This window comes from Platalea leucorodia (genome assembly GCF_965183815.1).
Source record: "Platalea leucorodia genome assembly, chromosome: 5".
In the NCBI taxonomy this organism is placed as follows: domain Eukaryota; kingdom Metazoa; phylum Chordata; class Aves; order Pelecaniformes; family Threskiornithidae; genus Platalea; species Platalea leucorodia.
The window spans coordinates 81,964,083-81,983,147 of record NC_138827.1 but is presented as its reverse complement, the minus strand read 5'-3'; the positions used below and the strand labels follow the sequence as shown (position 1 = coordinate 81,983,147).

General features: G+C 37.7%; 1 protein-coding gene across 3 annotated transcripts in view; it reads right to left on the bottom strand.

Moving 5' to 3' along the window:
* Positions 1–14,968: 14,968 nt before the first annotated feature.
* COBLL1 (cordon-bleu WH2 repeat protein like 1) overlaps positions 14,969–19,065 on the bottom strand; it is an 85,663-nt gene continuing 81,566 nt past the window's right edge. For all 3 annotated transcript variants that reach the window (XM_082313614.1, XM_082313615.1, XM_082313616.1), the window contains one exon: positions 14,969–17,490. In XM_082313614.1, coding sequence (XP_082169740.1) covers positions 17,404–17,490 — 87 coding nt within the window. In that variant the 3' untranslated portion in view covers positions 14,969–17,403. The remainder of the gene's footprint in view (positions 17,491–19,065) is intronic.

Here is a 19,065-nt window from a genome sequence, read left to right as displayed (position 1 = left end):
TTGAAAATGGGCTCTGAAATGGAAAGCTCTGCTGAACCTTAATGACAGAGTAATTACGTTCCTCCCAAATGACAGAAAGTAAAACAAACAAATGCTTATCTGGCCAGCTGGAATTCCTAAGGTAGTAGCACTGTATGATAACATATCTGCCACCATTTTAATACCTCACCTGGTAGGACATTTAGTACCCTTTGGAATGAATTAATCCCACAGGGTTTACACAGCGAAGGGGCATTTTCTCTGTCTCAAGAGTTTTTCCAAGAAATCTATATTCAGGGAATGAGGTATTCAATAAAGCTTTGAAAAACCAACCTACCGTTCATGTTTTAAAAGCATTGTGCTGACTACTTGGAAGTTATTATATTAAAAGGTTATTAATGCAAATGTCTAATTCAGGAACCTTACCTAACAATGACAATCTCAGCACATATTATGAACCTAATTATCACAACGTCAGTGCACCTAACATTTTAATGTATTTATTCCCTTCATATGGATGAGTAAATGTTTGCATCTTTATGTGCCTGAACATGTTTAAAAATTAACCCTAAGTGGGTATTCAGAGTACCTGACTTTAGACACTATACCAGGTTAGATCGGCCATGTAACATAGAGGCATAGAACTTCCATGGGGAGAAACAGAAGACTCCAGAGGTCAACTAAAAAACACAGAGGGGTTTTAGTGCTGACAGCCATCACAGAATAACTTTTTGTTTCCTCTGACTACATGGGAAACCTAGGGAGAACTGTCTTCTGACTTAAGCATCTCAGTTAGTTGAAAATTAGACAATGCAATTAATTTGCTAAGTGATTTTCTCAAGATGTAATGGAATTTGTGGCTGAGTAAGGAATGCAGACTGAGTCCAAAAGTAGTACTCTAGCAATCAGGCTGTCCTTCTTTGTAACTATAATGAAGGTTTCTTGTTTCTAAAAATAAAAAAGGTAAAATGTATTAATACTTCAGTACTCCTGACAATAAGTCAGCTTTAAATCTGGTCCAAAAGGTGATTTTCCTTTGAGCTGAAGAAAAAAGTACCTTTTCCTTTGATTTCATGTTTACTGAAGCTGTGTTCTGCGAGTTGTTTAGCAGCTACTCTACTTCATTTTAAAAGTGATTTTTTTTTCCTAATAGTCCTAATTTTACCATGACAAATAGAACAATTTTATAACACTGAATGCAAGCAACCTTCTAGTTCACTTTTGTGTATTTATGAAGGAGACATGACACAATACGTGAATAATAACATACAAGATAATTCCAGACAATTGTGTTACACACAGTGACCCTGTAAATTCTACTTAAAAGTCAAAAAGTCTTACAAAATTTTCCCTTGGGGTGGGAGGGGAAATGAAAAAAATGCTGGCTACTGAACAAGTTCATAAATAATTTGCACCTGACTTCAAAGAAATTTAACATCTGATGTATCTGAAGCATTTGGGAAGCAGGAGTACAAACTGAGATCACATCTAAAATTAGGAAAACTGTTATAGCCATGCAACCCTTTTAAATTCAACCTTCAGTGTTCTCTGTCAGTTCCATAAATTTAGCTCAATCCATTGTACTTGTCTGAGAATTCAAATATGAGAAAGCAATACACTTTTTTTTATAAAACAATAGCAATGCAGTTTTCAGACTTCTAACCCACTTGAACTTTCATCCTATCATCCAAGAAGAACTACTGGACAAATATGTTCCCTTTTCATAAAGTCCAGGTTTTATAACTCCACACTAGACACAAAAGTTGGTGTTCTTTCTCATGACTGGATTTCTGTGCTACTGGATCACACAAGATGACATACCCGTTCCACAGAAGCAATGAGCACACAGTCACATTTCTGTCAAATTAGCCACAGCACAAGATAAAGAATCTGTAGCAGCTTTATGTTTCTGTGTTGACTTTATGCAGGCTGTGGGAGAACAGGCAATATCTGATCTGGCAAAAAGCCTACTGGTAAAAATTCAACCCATCATTGAAAATCTCTTAACAAATCTGAACTAACAAAGTGAGTTTGAGGATTCTTCTTCCTGTGGCAACTCTTCAAGGCCTCAAGCCCATTTTAGCATGTTGTCAAGCCATAGCCTCAGAGCCAATACCAAGCCTCTGACCAAGAAATCACATTAAAGCCAGAATGCGTTGCTGAAGGTGATACATGAAACTTCCTAACTGATAAATTGTACTTTGTGCAAGTGTCAGATGGTGCCTTAACTAAATTCCAATTTAGATGCCGCCAGCCTGCATGGTTTTAGTTGGAGAAGTTACTTTGCACTGTAGCTGGAGGTAGCCCGTTGAATATTGCGTTCGGTCCAAATGTAATCGCAGTTTAGCAAGGGCTGAAGAGAGTTAATTGTTGCATGGGCTAAGTTTTGCTTCATTGCAACTTGGATTCAGGTGAAAATGGATGTACAGTTTTAACAGTATTTTGAGTTTCTGTGGGGAGTAAGAGGCCACCATCTAAATATGAGGCTTCCAAACATTCTGCTTTCAAAGTGGCTTCAAAAGAAAGGTATATTCCAATCTCTTTTATTAGCACAGTCCCTTCAGAACCTTTCTCCTTTTATTTATATGAAGGGAAAATCTACCATTAAGTGATTTGTTAAGACTTTAAAAACCCATTCCATTTTCTACAGATAGTTTGGCTGGCTTTCAAGCAAGAACGTAGGCTTCTATTATAACATATTGGGAGCTTTTAGAACCAAAGCAATTCATAATAAATTTATTCAAATTGACACATTTCTGGTTACAATGTCTTCATTATTTCTTCAGAGTTATGAAACATGAATTATATCACTGTAACCACAAGACTAGTCAAGGAAATCTAATTTGCCGTGAAGTCTGTTTGTACAGTCATCATGTAGCTCGAGGCATACATTCGATTATTTTCTTATACTGTTTCTTATATTGGTGTTATTCCAAAGGCTATAGTGGTATTATAACCTCATTACATCTAATTTTAAAAAATATTCTTACACGGCAGGCTCTAAAAATATATAGCTACATAAAAAATTAGAAATAATTACATCACTAAAATCTATTAGGCATACATTGAAGAGAAGTGTATTTCAGATTATTTTATATATTTCAAACACTTTCTGTTTAAACAGTACATGCATTTTATCATCATAGCCAGTAAGCTAGCCAATATTTTATTCAATTCAAGTTAAAGCTGAATTAAATTCCTGAATCATGAGAACGGAATCATTAAAATGATCAACACAAACCAAAAAAGGACTTTTTAAAGCAAAATGAAAAGGTTCTCCATAAGTATCTTTTCTCTCTTATACTTCGTTTATTAAATTCTTCTAACAAGAATTAAGTGAATTATAATTAAAAAAAAAGAAGCTGATAGCCTCTTTTACAGCTTCTTAGGATGGAAAGATTTTTTTCTCTCTCATTTTGCTGTCAGAAATGAAAGCCTGAGCTGCAATTATTAAAGGTCTGAATTTGCATTTTTCAGCAATCCAGAGAAATGAGAGCAGCTATTGTTATGATCATTATCGTTATAAAGTTCTTTGTCTGTAGATCTTCTAACAAACTTGTTGGTCAGCTGTTTGTTAGATGCCTTGCCAGTTATCAGATAATCTCATAGTAGATCAAAAAGAACAGCAAATTAAAGTGATAGCTTTGTATACTCACAGATGGTAAATTCTCTATAAACGAAAGCAACTGGATGCAGTGCCTAGTGCTAGAAGCTAATGCAGGAAATTTGCAGAAGCTAAAAATATATTGATGGATTTGTTTGTAAATAGCTGATAGGATCTTGTCTCCAAACCTGGTTCTCTTTCCCCCCAGTCCTTCTTGTTGAGACAGCTGGACTAGACAACCTCTCAGAACTAAAAACTCCCCTAAGCCAAGACCTCTCAAGCTTACTGTATTTTGAACAGCTATTTGAGGAAGAATGTTAAAGACAAAAAGACTCTTGATAAGAGCTTGCTGGCCTGAACTACCAGGGAGAAGGACCAACTTGAGAGAACAGAGAATGCAAGATCCCTTCTGGAGTAGTAGAAGAGGGTGTCTTCTCTGCTAAAAGTCAGACAAGTTCAGTTGGCTCTTTAGGTAACTGAGCTGATTGAGTAAAAGAGGCAACCCCAGTCTTAGTCTATGAATGAATCTTTACAGGCCTGCCTTGGAACATCTCCAAAGCCAGCTCAAGCAGACACCCACTGAAACGGTGTCAGGAGCTTATCTGCTAGAAGTACCTGACAGGAAAAAGTAAAAGCCAAGCCGAAGTTTACTGTTCCTGGGGAGATTGGGAGGATGCGTATTTTATTTCCAGTTTTCCCTTACAAAGTGTATTTACTTGTATTATTTTTCACTGTGATCAGATATGTGCATATCCCTAGTCTTCATGTGAAGCCAGTCTGGAAAGATGAGTCTCACATAGCATCCTCTGATAAGTCTCTGCCCTGTTTCATTCCAAATTCTGTTGCTGCAGCAGTTGCTGTGGAAGACTTCAGTGGAGGGCTACAGCTACAGACAGTCATCTTGTCACCGGCAGCCTTTTACAGAGCCTTCACCCCAGGGCCTGTGCAACCAACTGCCCATGTTCAGTGTGTTACAAGGGAGAACAGGAGCGATCAAGTGAGGTAGTGGGTCCTCATGCTTTTGTTTTGGAAGTGAGGCAAGATTATATTCCTCTGCACAGGCTGTTAGGTAATCAACACCATGGAAATAGGTGTTTGCTTCCTTGTCCTGCACGGAATGGGAAAACAGCTGAAAGACAGTATCTGCATTTGGTGGAGGTTCCCTCACCACCTCTTTGGCTACCTCTGGCAGACTGGTGGCATGGTCACTCTTCAGAAGCTCTTGGTCCACCTTGCTGTGCTATATAGGCACTGCAAGTGAGTCATGGATGTGCTAGAAGGGCCTCCCAAATACATGAGAGGTGGTGTGACACCACGGTGAGGCAGGCATTGTGCGGAACTCTTCTGAGTCTGCTGCATAGATGTGGACAAAGTCCTCTGACCTGAAAAGGTCTTCTGAACTGCTTGGCAGCAGTCATATAGAGCAGTTGAGGTATTGTCATTGTTTCCAGAGTTCAGGGAATTAATGCATTTCCAGTGTCCGGCTGCTGCATAACTAGGGGAACAGAAATAATTTAAGAGGTACCGCAATTTGTTTTCATACTAGGATTCCATTTTTTAGGGAGTAATAGTGAGAATATATCAAATTGTTGACCCTTTGCAAGCAGGCTTTGACATAAATTAATTGTTGTGTAAAAAACTGAATTTAATGTTTACAGTACAATTTGTCACTGAAATGGAGGCTCAATTAGAGTCTCAATGATTTACTAAAGACATTTTAAACATAATGTCCAAACAATGCTACATAAATTAAACATGATGTAATTGAGTGTAACACTAAGTGGCTCATCACTGTTGATTCATGTGGAAATCAGAGAAATTTTACTGATCATTATGCAGTCATTCAGTATTAATGTAGATACCATATGTGCTTCCATAGGGATTCTACTGTTACTCAGCATTCATTAAGTTTTAATGTACCATTAAAAAGGCATCCAAAGACCCATATAAAAATAGTGCCACAAAGGTAGTTCATTTAAAGAGAGTTAAAGAAACATGTTTCACTTTAACATTGCAATACAACGTAAGGTAATAATGAATCAGCAGAAATAGTTCAGGAGAAAACACTGTGCTTGATTGCAGGCCAGACTAGAAAGAATATTTGAACTAAAGGCAATACATTCTCCATGTTCTAGATTTCTAGACAGCTACCTGTATTTGTAGGCAAAAGTGCTCATTATGCAAGTACATGGTCTTGATTCAACTGATGCTTTACAGCAACCTTCAGCATAGTGATTGACTACAGTGAAAATATGATCTTAAAAAAGGGGAGAGGGAGTACAAATCATGGCCATATTGCCTACTGCATTCAGTTTGGTGGATGGGGATTGAAGGGGGATGAGAAAACCACAGCAGTCTTAATAACACCCACAGCTCCCTCCTTTTCCTGCTAGACCTGGTGTGCATCTGCTAGCAAAATATTTTTCCAGGGGTGAACTCTAGCGTATCTCAAGTATTGCATTGCTGTAGCTCCTTCCACTCAGGGGCATACTTTCCATCAGAGCCAGCTGTCAAGGCCCTAAGCACATCCTCCCTCGTCTTGTGGGTTTGGCTCCCCGAGCTCAAGGCCAGGCCACTGCAGCTGGTAAACTTGGGAAGAGCTCTTCAGACAGCTCGGCAGGGAGGCTGTAGTCAGGGCTGTTCCCTTGCTGGGGAGCTGCCCTTGATCTGAGGCTCTAGTGCTTTGTCCCCACTTGAACTACAGTTCCTGCTGCATCCATGCCTGTGTCTGGCCATGGACCTGCTGGTCTGCACCCAGAGCCACAGACTTCTCCTCCTCACTATGGACTTGTCTGGTAATCTGGACTCTTGGCTGACCCTGGCTGCTGTCTCGTGGATGCTGAGTTACGCCACTGGGTTCTGACTTGCCATCCCTTTGGGAGCAACAGCTTTTGGTGCTCAGGTGGGAGGTAGCATAAATGTTTCCTTGGCAAGGGTTTTTTTGTTGTTGTTGTTAAGCTTCTTCATTTCTTATCTCACTGTTGGAAATCTTATATATTTATGCCTTCATAACTTCGTGGGAAAATTGCTAATGGATGAATTAGATCAGATGAGCTATTCTAATCAAACGTAGTATGTCAGTAGGAATTTCTATTGAAATCTACTATCAGAAAAATGGATTGAAATTTCACATGTAAAGGTGCCACATTTTAGCTGCCAAAGCATCTCATTATTTTAAGTTGAAACTAATGAATAACTATCACAGTAAACTGAGCATCCTACGTATAATATCCTCAAGTGTTTAAACTTTTTTTCACTGGCCAGAGAACTGAAAAGATCATCTGTGAATCAGATGATCAAATCTGTAAATAAATAGGACTTAGCAAGGTTCTATTCAGCTGGATATTTAGTACTTTAGAAGTGTGACACACAAACTTCTCTCGGACTCTTGATCTTGTACAGAAGATAGGTGTTATCCTGCAGGTCACTCGCTATGGCAAACAGCTGCAAAAGGAGACAGATTTGAAAAATAAATGTGGCTAAGGGAAAATATCCTCTTCCCAAGATATTGAGAGAAGTGAATCATAAGGCATGCTCTATATCTTTGTTTTGACAAACCTCAATGACATCTATCAGATAAAAAGGCAAAAGTGTACATGTCTCAAATGCCTATGGTACAACCCCTTACATTATGTAAAGACATGAGTGGCATAGAGAGCATGAATGGGGATTGATGAGTTAATGTCTCTTTCAGAGAAAGAATAGGAGAGGATAAAATTAAGCTAGCAAGTGGAAGTTCACAACAAACAAAAAAATGGTTCTTCAGATAGTGTGTCATTAAGTCAAGGAACTCTTTGTCACACAGTACTGCCACTGCTCAAAGTTTACAGCACTTGAAAGAATGAGTAGCCAAGTTCTTGTTCAAGAAGACTATTAAATACATAGAAATCATCTTCACTTAGGCATTCTCAGAGCTAAAAATTGTTGAAGGTTGAGCACACCTGCGGTAAGTATTACTTTGTGTGTTTTATAATCTTATATTTTTCCCTAGGCATGAATTTTTGATCATTGACAAAAGCCAGGTAACAGGCTAAATGAACCTTCACTTTGACCCAGTACAGCCATTCTTCCATTATGCTCTAAAGCTGGAACAGACTATTGCTTGAAGATGCAATGATTAATCACTTGCCTTGCTGTAGCAACTTTTTTTGTGTTGAAACATGGTTATGTCATCCTAATCAGTCTTCCTTTTTTTTTTTGTTTTAACACTAAACCAACTTCATTCCTTTAATCTTTCTTGACATGTTTTCTAAAGGTCTTATAACTCTTGTTTTATTCTCTCTCTTGCCCAAATTGCCTTCCACCTTTAGATTATCAATCTAAAGAGTCAGAATACTATCTAAAATATCTGCTGCTTTTAACTGCTGTTTTTTTGCCCCCACCCCCCCCACCCCGAGACAAAATCGTTCCTGCTGGGTTACAGCTTGATTTCTGCTATGTTGTTTTCCCCACTGATGATCAAGCAACTTACATTTCACATCACCACCAAATTATGTTTTTAAATTCATGTAATAGTGACACAAAAAAAAGACTCACCTACTTCCTTTTCATGACAATATGGTCTAGCAGACCCTTCCTTACATCTCTTTTCAGCCTTTTATCTTTAGTGGGCACCAAAGAATATGCCTTTTACATCTACTGAACTTCCAAACACACCTGACAGCCTAGAATATTTTTTTATTTATTTTGAAAATTCTCATTTTTTAAAAAGGCATTAATAGCAGACACAGTTTGAATAAAAAAAAAATTAAACCCACCATTTCCAGGTAGAGCCCTGAAGCCCACTTCCCGCAAACCTCCCTCTCTCAGGGTCCCTTGTCCTGATGGGCCAGCCCCAGGTGAACTCTGTGCATACAGCTCGTGCCTGTGTCTCCTGATAACTTCTGGTGGAGATCTCTCACACGGCTATGTGCAAGAGAGTTACCATACAGTTACCAGCAGCTACACATACGGTAATGCTCTCCTTCTCCTCCCCCTCCGTCATCTTGGTAAAGGGAGACTCAGGTAAACACTGTCTCTATCAGAGAATTTTCTGTCCTCAACACTCCAGAGATGGTTAAAACATGCCAGCTCTAAGAGCTGAGGCCACCAGCAGCTCGACTGCGTGTTGGCTGCCTCCCAACAGACCTTCTGACCATTCAAGAACTGACCCTAGCAGTACTGCAGCTTTTCATAAGGGTTAACAGTATGCTAACCCTGGAAAGTGAGGCCCCAACTGTGCAGCTGCCTGGGTGCCCATCTTTCTCCCAGTACTCTACAATTTAAAAAGGAAGTCATCTGCAATCCATTTCTTCAGCTTTTGCTTCACCTCTTTGTATCGCTTAGGTGCCGGAGTCCAGAATTACAGCAGCTTGGCATACACACTGTAGGGACTTGCTTGCTTGGTACGTGCACTTTGTAGCTGCAGGTGTCCCACGGTGTGATCCACGTTTGTGTGGCCAAATACACTTCAGTTTGCAGAACAAGTGTTTAATTAGCTTTTAGCATTTGAAGAAATAATAGCGTCTGCTGATGGGATCTATCATGCTGTTTAACCAAGGTGACCAATTGCAGCTCTCTCCATGTTCCTTCCCCTGTCTCCCTGTTTAGTTTGAGTGTTTCATTTAGAAAATTGCAATCAGCTTAACCATTTAAAGATTATTTTCACTGTATTTTTGATAAATCAGAGCTATATAAAGCCTTAAGCAACTGTGAAATAAATTCATTTGTCCTTGCTTTACCACTTCAGATTAAGTGTGACTGTAGCCACCATGTCTTAGTTCTCACTCAGGATCACACAGAAGAAAAAAAAGGAGTAAACAAAACAGGCAGACACACATATATAGCTGGGGGGAAATTATGAAATTCTGAGTCCAACAATAGTTTATTAATTATTTTTCCAACTAGAAATATATTAACCATTAGTAAGTACACTAGTGGTTAATGTACACCAGCACTAGTACACTAAGTACACTAGTACTTGCAAATAGCCACTGTTGGCCAGATTTATTCTTTAACAGCTGTTGCAACTGCAGGTTCTGTGGACTTAATTCTCCCCCTGCCCTGAGCTGACAGCATGCTTCAACTCCTTTACTTCTCTGGATGTTCCCTATCACATATGCAAGCCCATTCTTTAACATTCCCATTCTTTTAACTATTCTGTCACTTGTGAAAATTTCCTTGTCTGTACTGCACTTTAGTGTGTTCTTGTTGCTCTGGCTAGGATGGTATCAAATACCACAGGCTAAGCAAGGTCAGCCCTGCTTAGTACTCAGAGAGGAGACTTTAAACAAGCGTCATTACCCTCTGTGCAGTACCGGAGAGGGTGCTGCATTAGCTGGTATTTTGCTTTTTGACTTACTGTGTTACAGATTGGTAAACAGTACTAGAAAACTCTGCTGCATTAAAATTCTCTTACTTTTAAAAAACAGGACAGAAAAGGAGGACTAAGAGCTCTGTTCAGTCACTAGACATGACAAAGTCAGTTCTGTAAAGGTGGAAACATCAGCTCTCCAGCCATACTGTATTCTAAGTGTGTGTGTGTGTATATTCTCCATACCCAACTTCCCTTTGACACTTGCAAAATACTGTTTTACAACACTTCGTTACAGTCTACACCTGATAAGTACAAAACAATTATTCACAAGTACAAACAATTATTCACAAACTTCAGTTTCAGTATTTCAAATCATTCCAGTACTTATTTGAACAAAAAACTCTCACCTGTAGACTTCTTTAAAGTACTCGCATAACCTGATGTTTTGTCTTTTTAGTTAAACCTCACTATTTATAATACATCACTAGTTCTATGTTCTGTTCCCCCCACCCGCTTCTATATCAGCTTACTTCAAAATTAACACAATTTTCTGATAGGTATGTTGATGGAGTACACACTTTTTTTCCATTATTAGCTGTAGCAGTTCAGGTATCTGATACCCACATGAAAATAAGGTGCAACCCTCTAACCCTATGTAGTGGTAATACTATATAACCTCATGCAGTAATCTCTGCATCAAACCTATAATTTGTGATCAAGTTAAATCTCAATTCATATACAGAATGTAAATAATGAGTAAACCTAAGTTTCTGTGGGAAGTTCCTTTAATAGTAAATTAATTTCTTTCATATTAGTAATGTTGACTTCCTTATGGAAGTTACAGAGCAGCACTTACTCTCGCATTAGTGTCAGCAGCACACAATGTTCTCATTCATAAATCAGAGCGGGCTTGAATTTACATCTTAAAAATGACCAAAGACTGTTATAAAGGAGCCATGACTACTAAAACAGGAACAACTTAATATTTTAAGAATCACTGACACAGTATAGACATCCTCAGGTGCTGTTCTAGTCCATTTAATAAGGGAATGCCTCTAATCAAAGCCACTGTATACCTTAAGTGACAGAATTTCATTAAGGAATAAAGTGATTAGGTCCACCGAATTATATACTGTTAAACATCTGGGGATCCTTCACGCTTAAAGATGTTAAAACATTTTAACAATTGCACATTTGTTCAACATTTAAGTTCAATATGAAATTCAGATTAAAATAAATCTAAATAGAGACTTAAAACTATAAAAAGGTGATGCCCCGTTGCTTTGACGTTCTCTGAGCACGGCAACAGCAGAAGCAGAACCCCCTATACTGACAATTGCTCTATTTTTGAAGTTTAACTTGAAACTTTGAAGACTGATGGAATATTTAATGAGCATTTCTTGGCACACTGCAAATTCTTATCTTCACAGTAAACTGAGATATAGAAGACTTTTACAGATTTACAGTTCACATAACCTGATGCAACTAGATACCACAGCTGCATAAAAATGCAGACAAATCATAAGATTAAATCTGTGAGTGTTTGATAACTATGTAAATACTTTTGAATATTCCACATGGTGATCTATCTCCATTTTTTGCCACTAAATAACTAAGGGAATATGATACTTAATTCATACGAGGCACATAGTTAGGTATACTATGAAGAATCATGCCAATCCAATGAAATCAAAGATTAAGGCTTTGAATTTTAGATATTTCAGTTTATTCTCTCCAATGGAAGGAACAAGGGAATGGTTCATCAGCAAGTTGTGGAGTTTTTCTGGAGGAAAGCTACATTGATCTTGAAGCTTCCCCTCCCTCACCCCAACCTTCCCCACCTCTCGATGCCCACTTTGTACTGAGAGAGAGCTGGGTCACTATTAAAATGAATAACAAAACAATGCCGCCTTACATTTCACATAAGATGAGACTAGAGTGTATTCTTCAGAAATGCCTAGTCTTCCACTCTGATTGAATAAGTTTTCTTCAGCCTCTTCATCTATTTTACCAGTTGCTCTGAGGTGTATTCAACTGACGAAGGAGAAACCTAAGAATTAGCTTCCCACCCTACCCCTAAACACTTGTTTTAAGCATTGTTTGGGAATGCCCATGCACTCATGGAAACTAATGCTTTAGAAATTCCAAGCAGTCATTTGTTGAAACAGAAGACAGTTCTTCACATGCAGTAGCTGATATCAACAAAACAGCTACTAAAAATTCTCACTATACAATCACAAACGGGTAACCAGCAAACATCACTGGCATTTGTGTATAATCACATTGGCTGTAGTATGTTATTGGCACAAGACCATTCTCAAAGTTTGAGAAGTTCACGGAGGAATTAGCAACTTACATCCAAATCCAACTCTTTCAGATTCTTTTTGGCACTGAAGTTGTATCTGTTTCTGTTGGAGATGACACAGTCCTTGTTATTTCCAGGCCCTAAGTTATATGTGTGTAGTCACTCTGAAATAATGATTACCAATAGATGTAGTTAAAATTTCCTAATAGTTTTAGTGTCCTTTTGAAATACAGTTGTTTCTCCCTTTCCTAATGCTAAGAGATTTTCTTTCATTGCTATATTAGCAAATGCAGAACAATGCCTGTCCTGCACAGGATTGCATTTTCATCATTGTACTGATTACATGAATGGGGATCACAAGTTACCAGGCTTTCAGAGTTAAGCTTTTTGTTTCTGGCTTGTACCCATGCATTCCAAAATGGTACAATACTTGTAGAATCCTGAAGCCAAAACAGAAATCATAAAATATGAAAGGTGGGGGAAGAAGCAGCACTTCCTATTGTAAGACCCTGATGAAGAATACCAAATTCATTCAACATCTTCCACTGAGAAGCAAGTGAAGTCATATCCTCAACTGATAATTTGCCTGTAGATTATTCCTTTGTGCATTAAACAGGGGAGGAGCAGAAATATCCTTCTGCCTGTCCTCACAGAAGTAGGGATTCTCCAGATCAAGAAAAGCTGAACTCCTCTTCTTTTTCTCTACCTCATCCCCTCTCCTTCCCCCTCCCATTAATTTTATTCTCTTAAGTGTCTTGAATAATTTAGGAATAGCTAAGTCCATTGACAGTTTTAGTGGTCTTTCCAGGGTGGTGGAGGGAGGGGGGAAGGAAGTGCTCATCTACTCCTCTTTCACTTAAACACTAGCTGTTGTACTTTTATGTGAATGTGAGGTTTAATACAGCTAAAAAGAGAAAATTATACATCTCTTCCAAATCTGCTCCTGAAGACATACACACACGAAAAATGTTAAAGTGTTAAGTGTTTGTGTTAACAAGCAGGAACAGCTGACAAAAAATAATGCAACTTTATGTACAATACATGGTGATAGATTCTTGACACATGGTTCCTGTGTTAGTTACCATGTCACGTAGTTCTTGCAAGGAAGACAAAACAAAATGAAGTATTTTTTGAAAGTGTAGTATTCCGTTACTTGCAAATTTCATGTCATTTTACAAGGACACCTTCCCTCTCACAAAGCTACCTAATGAGAAATTTAAAAGAAAAAAAAAATCCAGCTTACCTGTGATTTTCAATTGGGTTGTATAAAATAATCCACATAAAAAGCTTCCTTTTCAATTAAAAGCTGTGAAGCATTTCCATTGGTATTGCTACAATCTTGCTGAATCATTGAAATAGACTTTGTAAGAAATCTGTCTGTAACAAGTGATGCTTCAGATTCAGCTATCCAGTCAGCAGCCAAGCTGAACACAACATTGCAGCTTCAGAACCTCAGATCATTCACAGCACCCAAAAACAGTTGTCGTACCTGTGAAGATGGCAGCTCCGGTTCAAACACACTACTTTGACTTCAGCCTCATATTCTGTTAATGCGGACATAGACAATTAAATTAAGACACATTCTCCCTCCTGCAAAGAGCTCTATTTGCTTGGCTACCAACCCATCAACTTAGTCATTTACAGTTACTCTTCAATCTAGTTGTAGTTTTCCAACACGTGATAGATGGACTCTGGCCAAGCATTATATTCAAGGATGTACACCCTACTGCTCAACAGCATCTTTTCTTTGTTTCTATTTAACAGAATTCTTTCAACCTTCTCTGCAACTGTGTATTAAAACAGGATTCTAAGCAGCTCCAACTGAAAATGTTTGCTTTAGCTGGTAACAGGTGCCTGTACAAACTTAAAATTAAAAGCATTAGCTGCTCTCATGTCATATTCTCATCCTTTACCTGGTATGTGTGATCCCATGCCTCTTGGTCCATATCCACGTCATTTTAATGTCTTCCTTGCTCTCAGAGATGTTCATGTTGTATGCTACAATATGCTAGGGCACAAATCACAAGTAGCTGGGAAAAACTAGGGCACTGCTTACTAAACACACTTCCCAAAAATGGAGACATCCAGTGGTTTAACATCGCTCAGCTGCAAGTATCTCTTGCCTTGGCCTTAGAACCTCTAGTCACAACAATATTCCCAAGTATTATCTGGTCATGCTCTCCCGGCAAAACTGCTCCCTTCTCCAGGTATGTCTGTAGTCTTAATTTTACTCTTCTGTAGAATAAATAAAAATGATATCATCTATAATAACTAATGAGATCATTTTTACTATCTCTCTTCTTTTTTCTAGCCCTCCTTTACTTATAAAGTCCTGTGGTCTGAGATGGACCAAGATCCCACTGTGCTACGTGAACATCTGCTGCTTCTTCAAAGAACTCATGACAGTAAGTCATATATTGGGGTCTGCTATTTTGTCTGCACAATTACACTGATGTTCATTTCCTGCAATATCCTGACTTTCCTTCCCTAAACATTTTGACTGCCATTCAAAAGCAGGAAGGGGATTGTAAGTGGTATGGCATAACTAGTTGCCTTCTGTTGGAAGACATCTGTAGTACAGGTTGCCCAAACTGTATGTATTCTTGGGCCAAAAAAAAAGTCTGTTTTCCCTCATGTAAGGCATCCACAACAAAAATTTACTGCTAACTTGGGCTTGCAGTTGCTAGAAACACTTAACTCGTTACTTGAGCAGAAATGTTTTCCTGTTTGAACAATGAATAAACACATCAAGTTAATCAACAAGAGTTTTTCTGGTAGAATTTAATACAAGAGTACAAGAAAAACTGAGTCTCTAGATATACAATAGCAAGATTTAAAAAAGTCTTACATATGTATGTCAGAAGAATGAGGAAAGAGAAAGTTTTGTTAAACAATATTGCTAGCTAGTAACAGAAAATCTCATTGAAGAGTTTCACAGTGCTATTGTGTGTAGACATTTCAGTTAATTATCAAGCGAGTTCAGTTACAAAGACAAGAAACCCTAAAATTCAAGCAAGGTGGTTTTAGTTTTAATCTCTGTTACATACGATGATATTTGCCTTCAGGGGTTCACATAAGAGGGCAATGTACTTTTAACGTACGGGACTAAGGAACATACAGTAGTACAGTTCTGTAGTCAAAACCAAAGAAAACAACAACAAAGCAAGGTTATTTGATCTTTCCCCCAAACCAGAATAATTGGACTCCACCGATTTGGTTGAAATAGTGAAACGTCACGTAGACTTGTATTACCACAGATGGAGATGAAATTAGTCCTATGAAATAACTTTAGTCACCTTGGCAGAGAATACAAAGGTTTGAGAAAAAACACGTAACCCCCTCCCACCCAAATTACAAACAAGGAGATTCCTTTTGCAGTGCAGCTTCTCCGTGGCCGTTACAGATCAGCATGTCGTATAGGAATGCTTAAAACATGGCCTTCAAATATCACAATGAGCACAGACACTAGAATCCTGGAAGAGTTACAATTTTCAATTCTGTCCCTCAAGACACAGTGAAATCTAGCACATAAGCCCCAGTTAGAAACTAGAAAAACCCCTACCTCTTCCACCTCACCATTTTCAAGTGAAGGAGGAAGCATTCTTTTGCAATCAGACCCTGAAACAGATCTTTTCAGCTACCATGTGGGTTCCCCCTGCCCTTGGAATTAGCCCTTGATTGGAGGCAAGAACAAGGTGGAGAAGGAAGTGGTAATACACCTTGACAGGGGACTAAGATACAGGAGAGAAAACGAGAGAACAGCAGTGAACAAATGTTCATCAGCTCTCTTTATGAATTTTTATTTACTAAAATGTTCCTTGAAGAGTTTCAGCATTAAGTTAACACTGTTATTTGTAATCAATAATTGACTCTGTACTAGAAAAGTAATGAGACCTCTTTGAGATTATTGCACAAAAACCTGGCAGCAAACCATTAATAACCCTTTGAAATGCACACATAGATCAGTTTCTGAAACTGAGTTACAGAATGTCTCTAAAGTACAAAATAAATATATTGTTAAAGACTAGAAACTAAATACAATTACTTTTATTTAAATCAAGTCCAGCAAGAAAATATTTTAATATGGCAAATACCCCAGCACTTGCTGCGTGCATCCATAATCTAGCTATTTCATCATTAGCGTAATCATATTTCCACCCCTCTCCCCAACATGTATAATCTTGACAAAAAATGGAAAGTAGATAAAATATAACATGAAGCATTTTCTTTTAATATATATTCCCATTTTGGTATTTAATGCGTAATCTATAAATCAGATGTAAGAATGCTTTTTAAGTGTGTTATTGTGCTGTTTTAAGAATAAAATATTTTACATTAATATGTCCAAAGCAGTTCATTCTTTAGTCATACTTCCAGTGAAAAAAAAGTCTTCTAGTTCATTAAGTATCAAAACTGGAATTTGCATTTTATCAGTAAGTGACTATATGCTGATGACTACTTTAAAATATATCTAGTTCACAAAAAGTATTGCTTCTCTGAGTGCTAGGTACATACTATATACAGGTAGTCAAAGAGTAGATGAGAAACGTCATGTAGTGCTACTATTCAGAAAAGTTTTTAAGTAGTACAAAAATTTCCAATAATTTATGTCCTGATTTTTTTTTGTGTGTGTGCTACCAGGAAAAAATTAAAGGACATTGAAAAAAATCAAAATACTTATCCCAACTACTCTCAGCTGAAGGAACAAAACCATCAATTTTTTAAAGAGAAAAAGTATTGCATATAATTAAGATTTTCTACTAATTACAAATTTAATTTAACAAAGTAATATGGAGGCAGCATGTGGTAGATTTAAATTCATACAATCTGTTAAAGTAATACACAATTGAAAATTAATGATCTAAAATTCTTAGATTGCTTTAAATCTACTTTCAGCATAGTGCTACATATTGTTCAGTCTTGAAGGCTAAAATCAAGGATTTCTGAATCTCATTGTAACATAAGCAAAGCTCATCTGCACCTTCTCTTAAACCTTTTTAGCAGCATAGTTGGCTTTATAAAGAGAAAAAGGCAAAATATTACCATAATTTACATATTCTAATAATCTTTCCAAGGCATCAAGGGACCCAGCTTGAAATTCCTATAACAATTGACAAAAATATATTAACATATACTTGCATTTACACTTCCAAAAATTTTTAGTTAGTATTAAGTTGGCCTATGAAGCAGTAGTAAAGTGCAAAATATTTGGTATATCATCTAGTGATTAGCTTTTGCTTCTGTGGAATACAAATGAGTAGGCCTGGCTCTTCCATTGACAGATATGGTGTTTGATGGAGGACCAACCTGGAGGCAGGGGGGAAAAAAAATAAAAAAGAAATATTAACCTAACTTCTCATATTCTTCTCTCTGTAGTACATTACACAGTATTACTTCAAGGAAACAGAGATGCTGTTACTTCAGTTAGCATTTTTCGGATCGCAATGAGAGACCTCCTATATGATTTCTGAAGAAAGCACATATGCTACAAAAGTGGAAATATAAGAAATTACTTAAAAACATATTTTATCCTATCTAAAAATTCCATGTATGACTATTCAAAACATGCATATTTTTAGTTTTTCTCCAGACCTGGTTGCAGAGAAATACTTGAAAACACATCACTAAACCAAACACTTTTTATTAAATATTGAATAGAGCTGATATCTAACAAAATCTTCTAACGCTCCTTTATACCATGGTAATGTTTCTTTTATCCGGAGCAAACTGTAACTTCTAGGATAGCAAAGACCTGATTTTCAGGGGAGCTGTGTAAAACCAACAACTCCAGTTGGAGCTAATGGGAGCTGCGGATGCTCCACAGGCATGCGAACCACATACCACAGCACACCGTTTACTAAACACAATGACAACATTCTGAAGACAAAGGTGGTTAAAAAGAAACCTCACTTGACCCATTTTAGGTTAGTAATTACTGAGGGCCCTACTGAACAGAAAAGACCAGCAACACAAAAGGCCACAGATCTCAGCATTGCATACTCACAACTTACTAAGTAAAACGGGAAAAAATAAAGAATTTGGCTAGTGGGGCCGGCATTTTATTTTTTTAATGATTCCCTCACAGAGCTGAAAGAAGGGAGAGTATGGTAAGAGGTAAAAAGAGAAACAAGCACCTGACAGACCTCTTTCACAATTCAAATGGATCAGGTTATTATTATTCCTTTCATTGAGTGCAGCGCCGGTAGTGGAAGCTATGAGGTGAATGCATTTAAAAAATCCTCTCAATACTGGAAATCACTTTTGGGTGCTAATAAGTTATTGATACAAAATGCTTCATTTCTCCATTTGTCCTACTACTGCCAGTTCTCCATATTAAACATAAAATGAGACCATGTTTTTATTAAATTTGCTATAAGCCAAACCCCTCTCTCTGCTGTGAGACATACCTGTACCACAGCATATGTGCTCTGGGTAAGAGTGAAAAGAACAGCATGTACAGTTTGCTGTTTGGCAACATTTCAGTGGGTTCTTCGCTGCATTTTTTCTGTGTGTGTTTCAGGTTTTTTCTGAAGCCTGTTTCAGGTTTCTGTGTTGCAGAATGCTTTTCTTTATGCTTACAGCATCTTCATTATTATAATTTCTCCTTAAAAAGTATAGCCCTCTCCTCACCCCCAGCCTCAACAGATACTATACTGAGAAAAGACATCTCCCACCCACAGAAGAGAAAGGGAGGGGAAAAAGGACTTCAATCATCATCTCTCTCTTCTTCCCCATGCCATTCTTGTACCTAGACTGATAAAGACTATATGGGTCAAATCTACCCTAAGAACATTTCTACTAGAAAAGAACGAATAACCACATAATGAAGTTTTTCTTTGTTTTCTTTCTAGTACAAATAGACTTCTTGAATTTTGAAAAGCA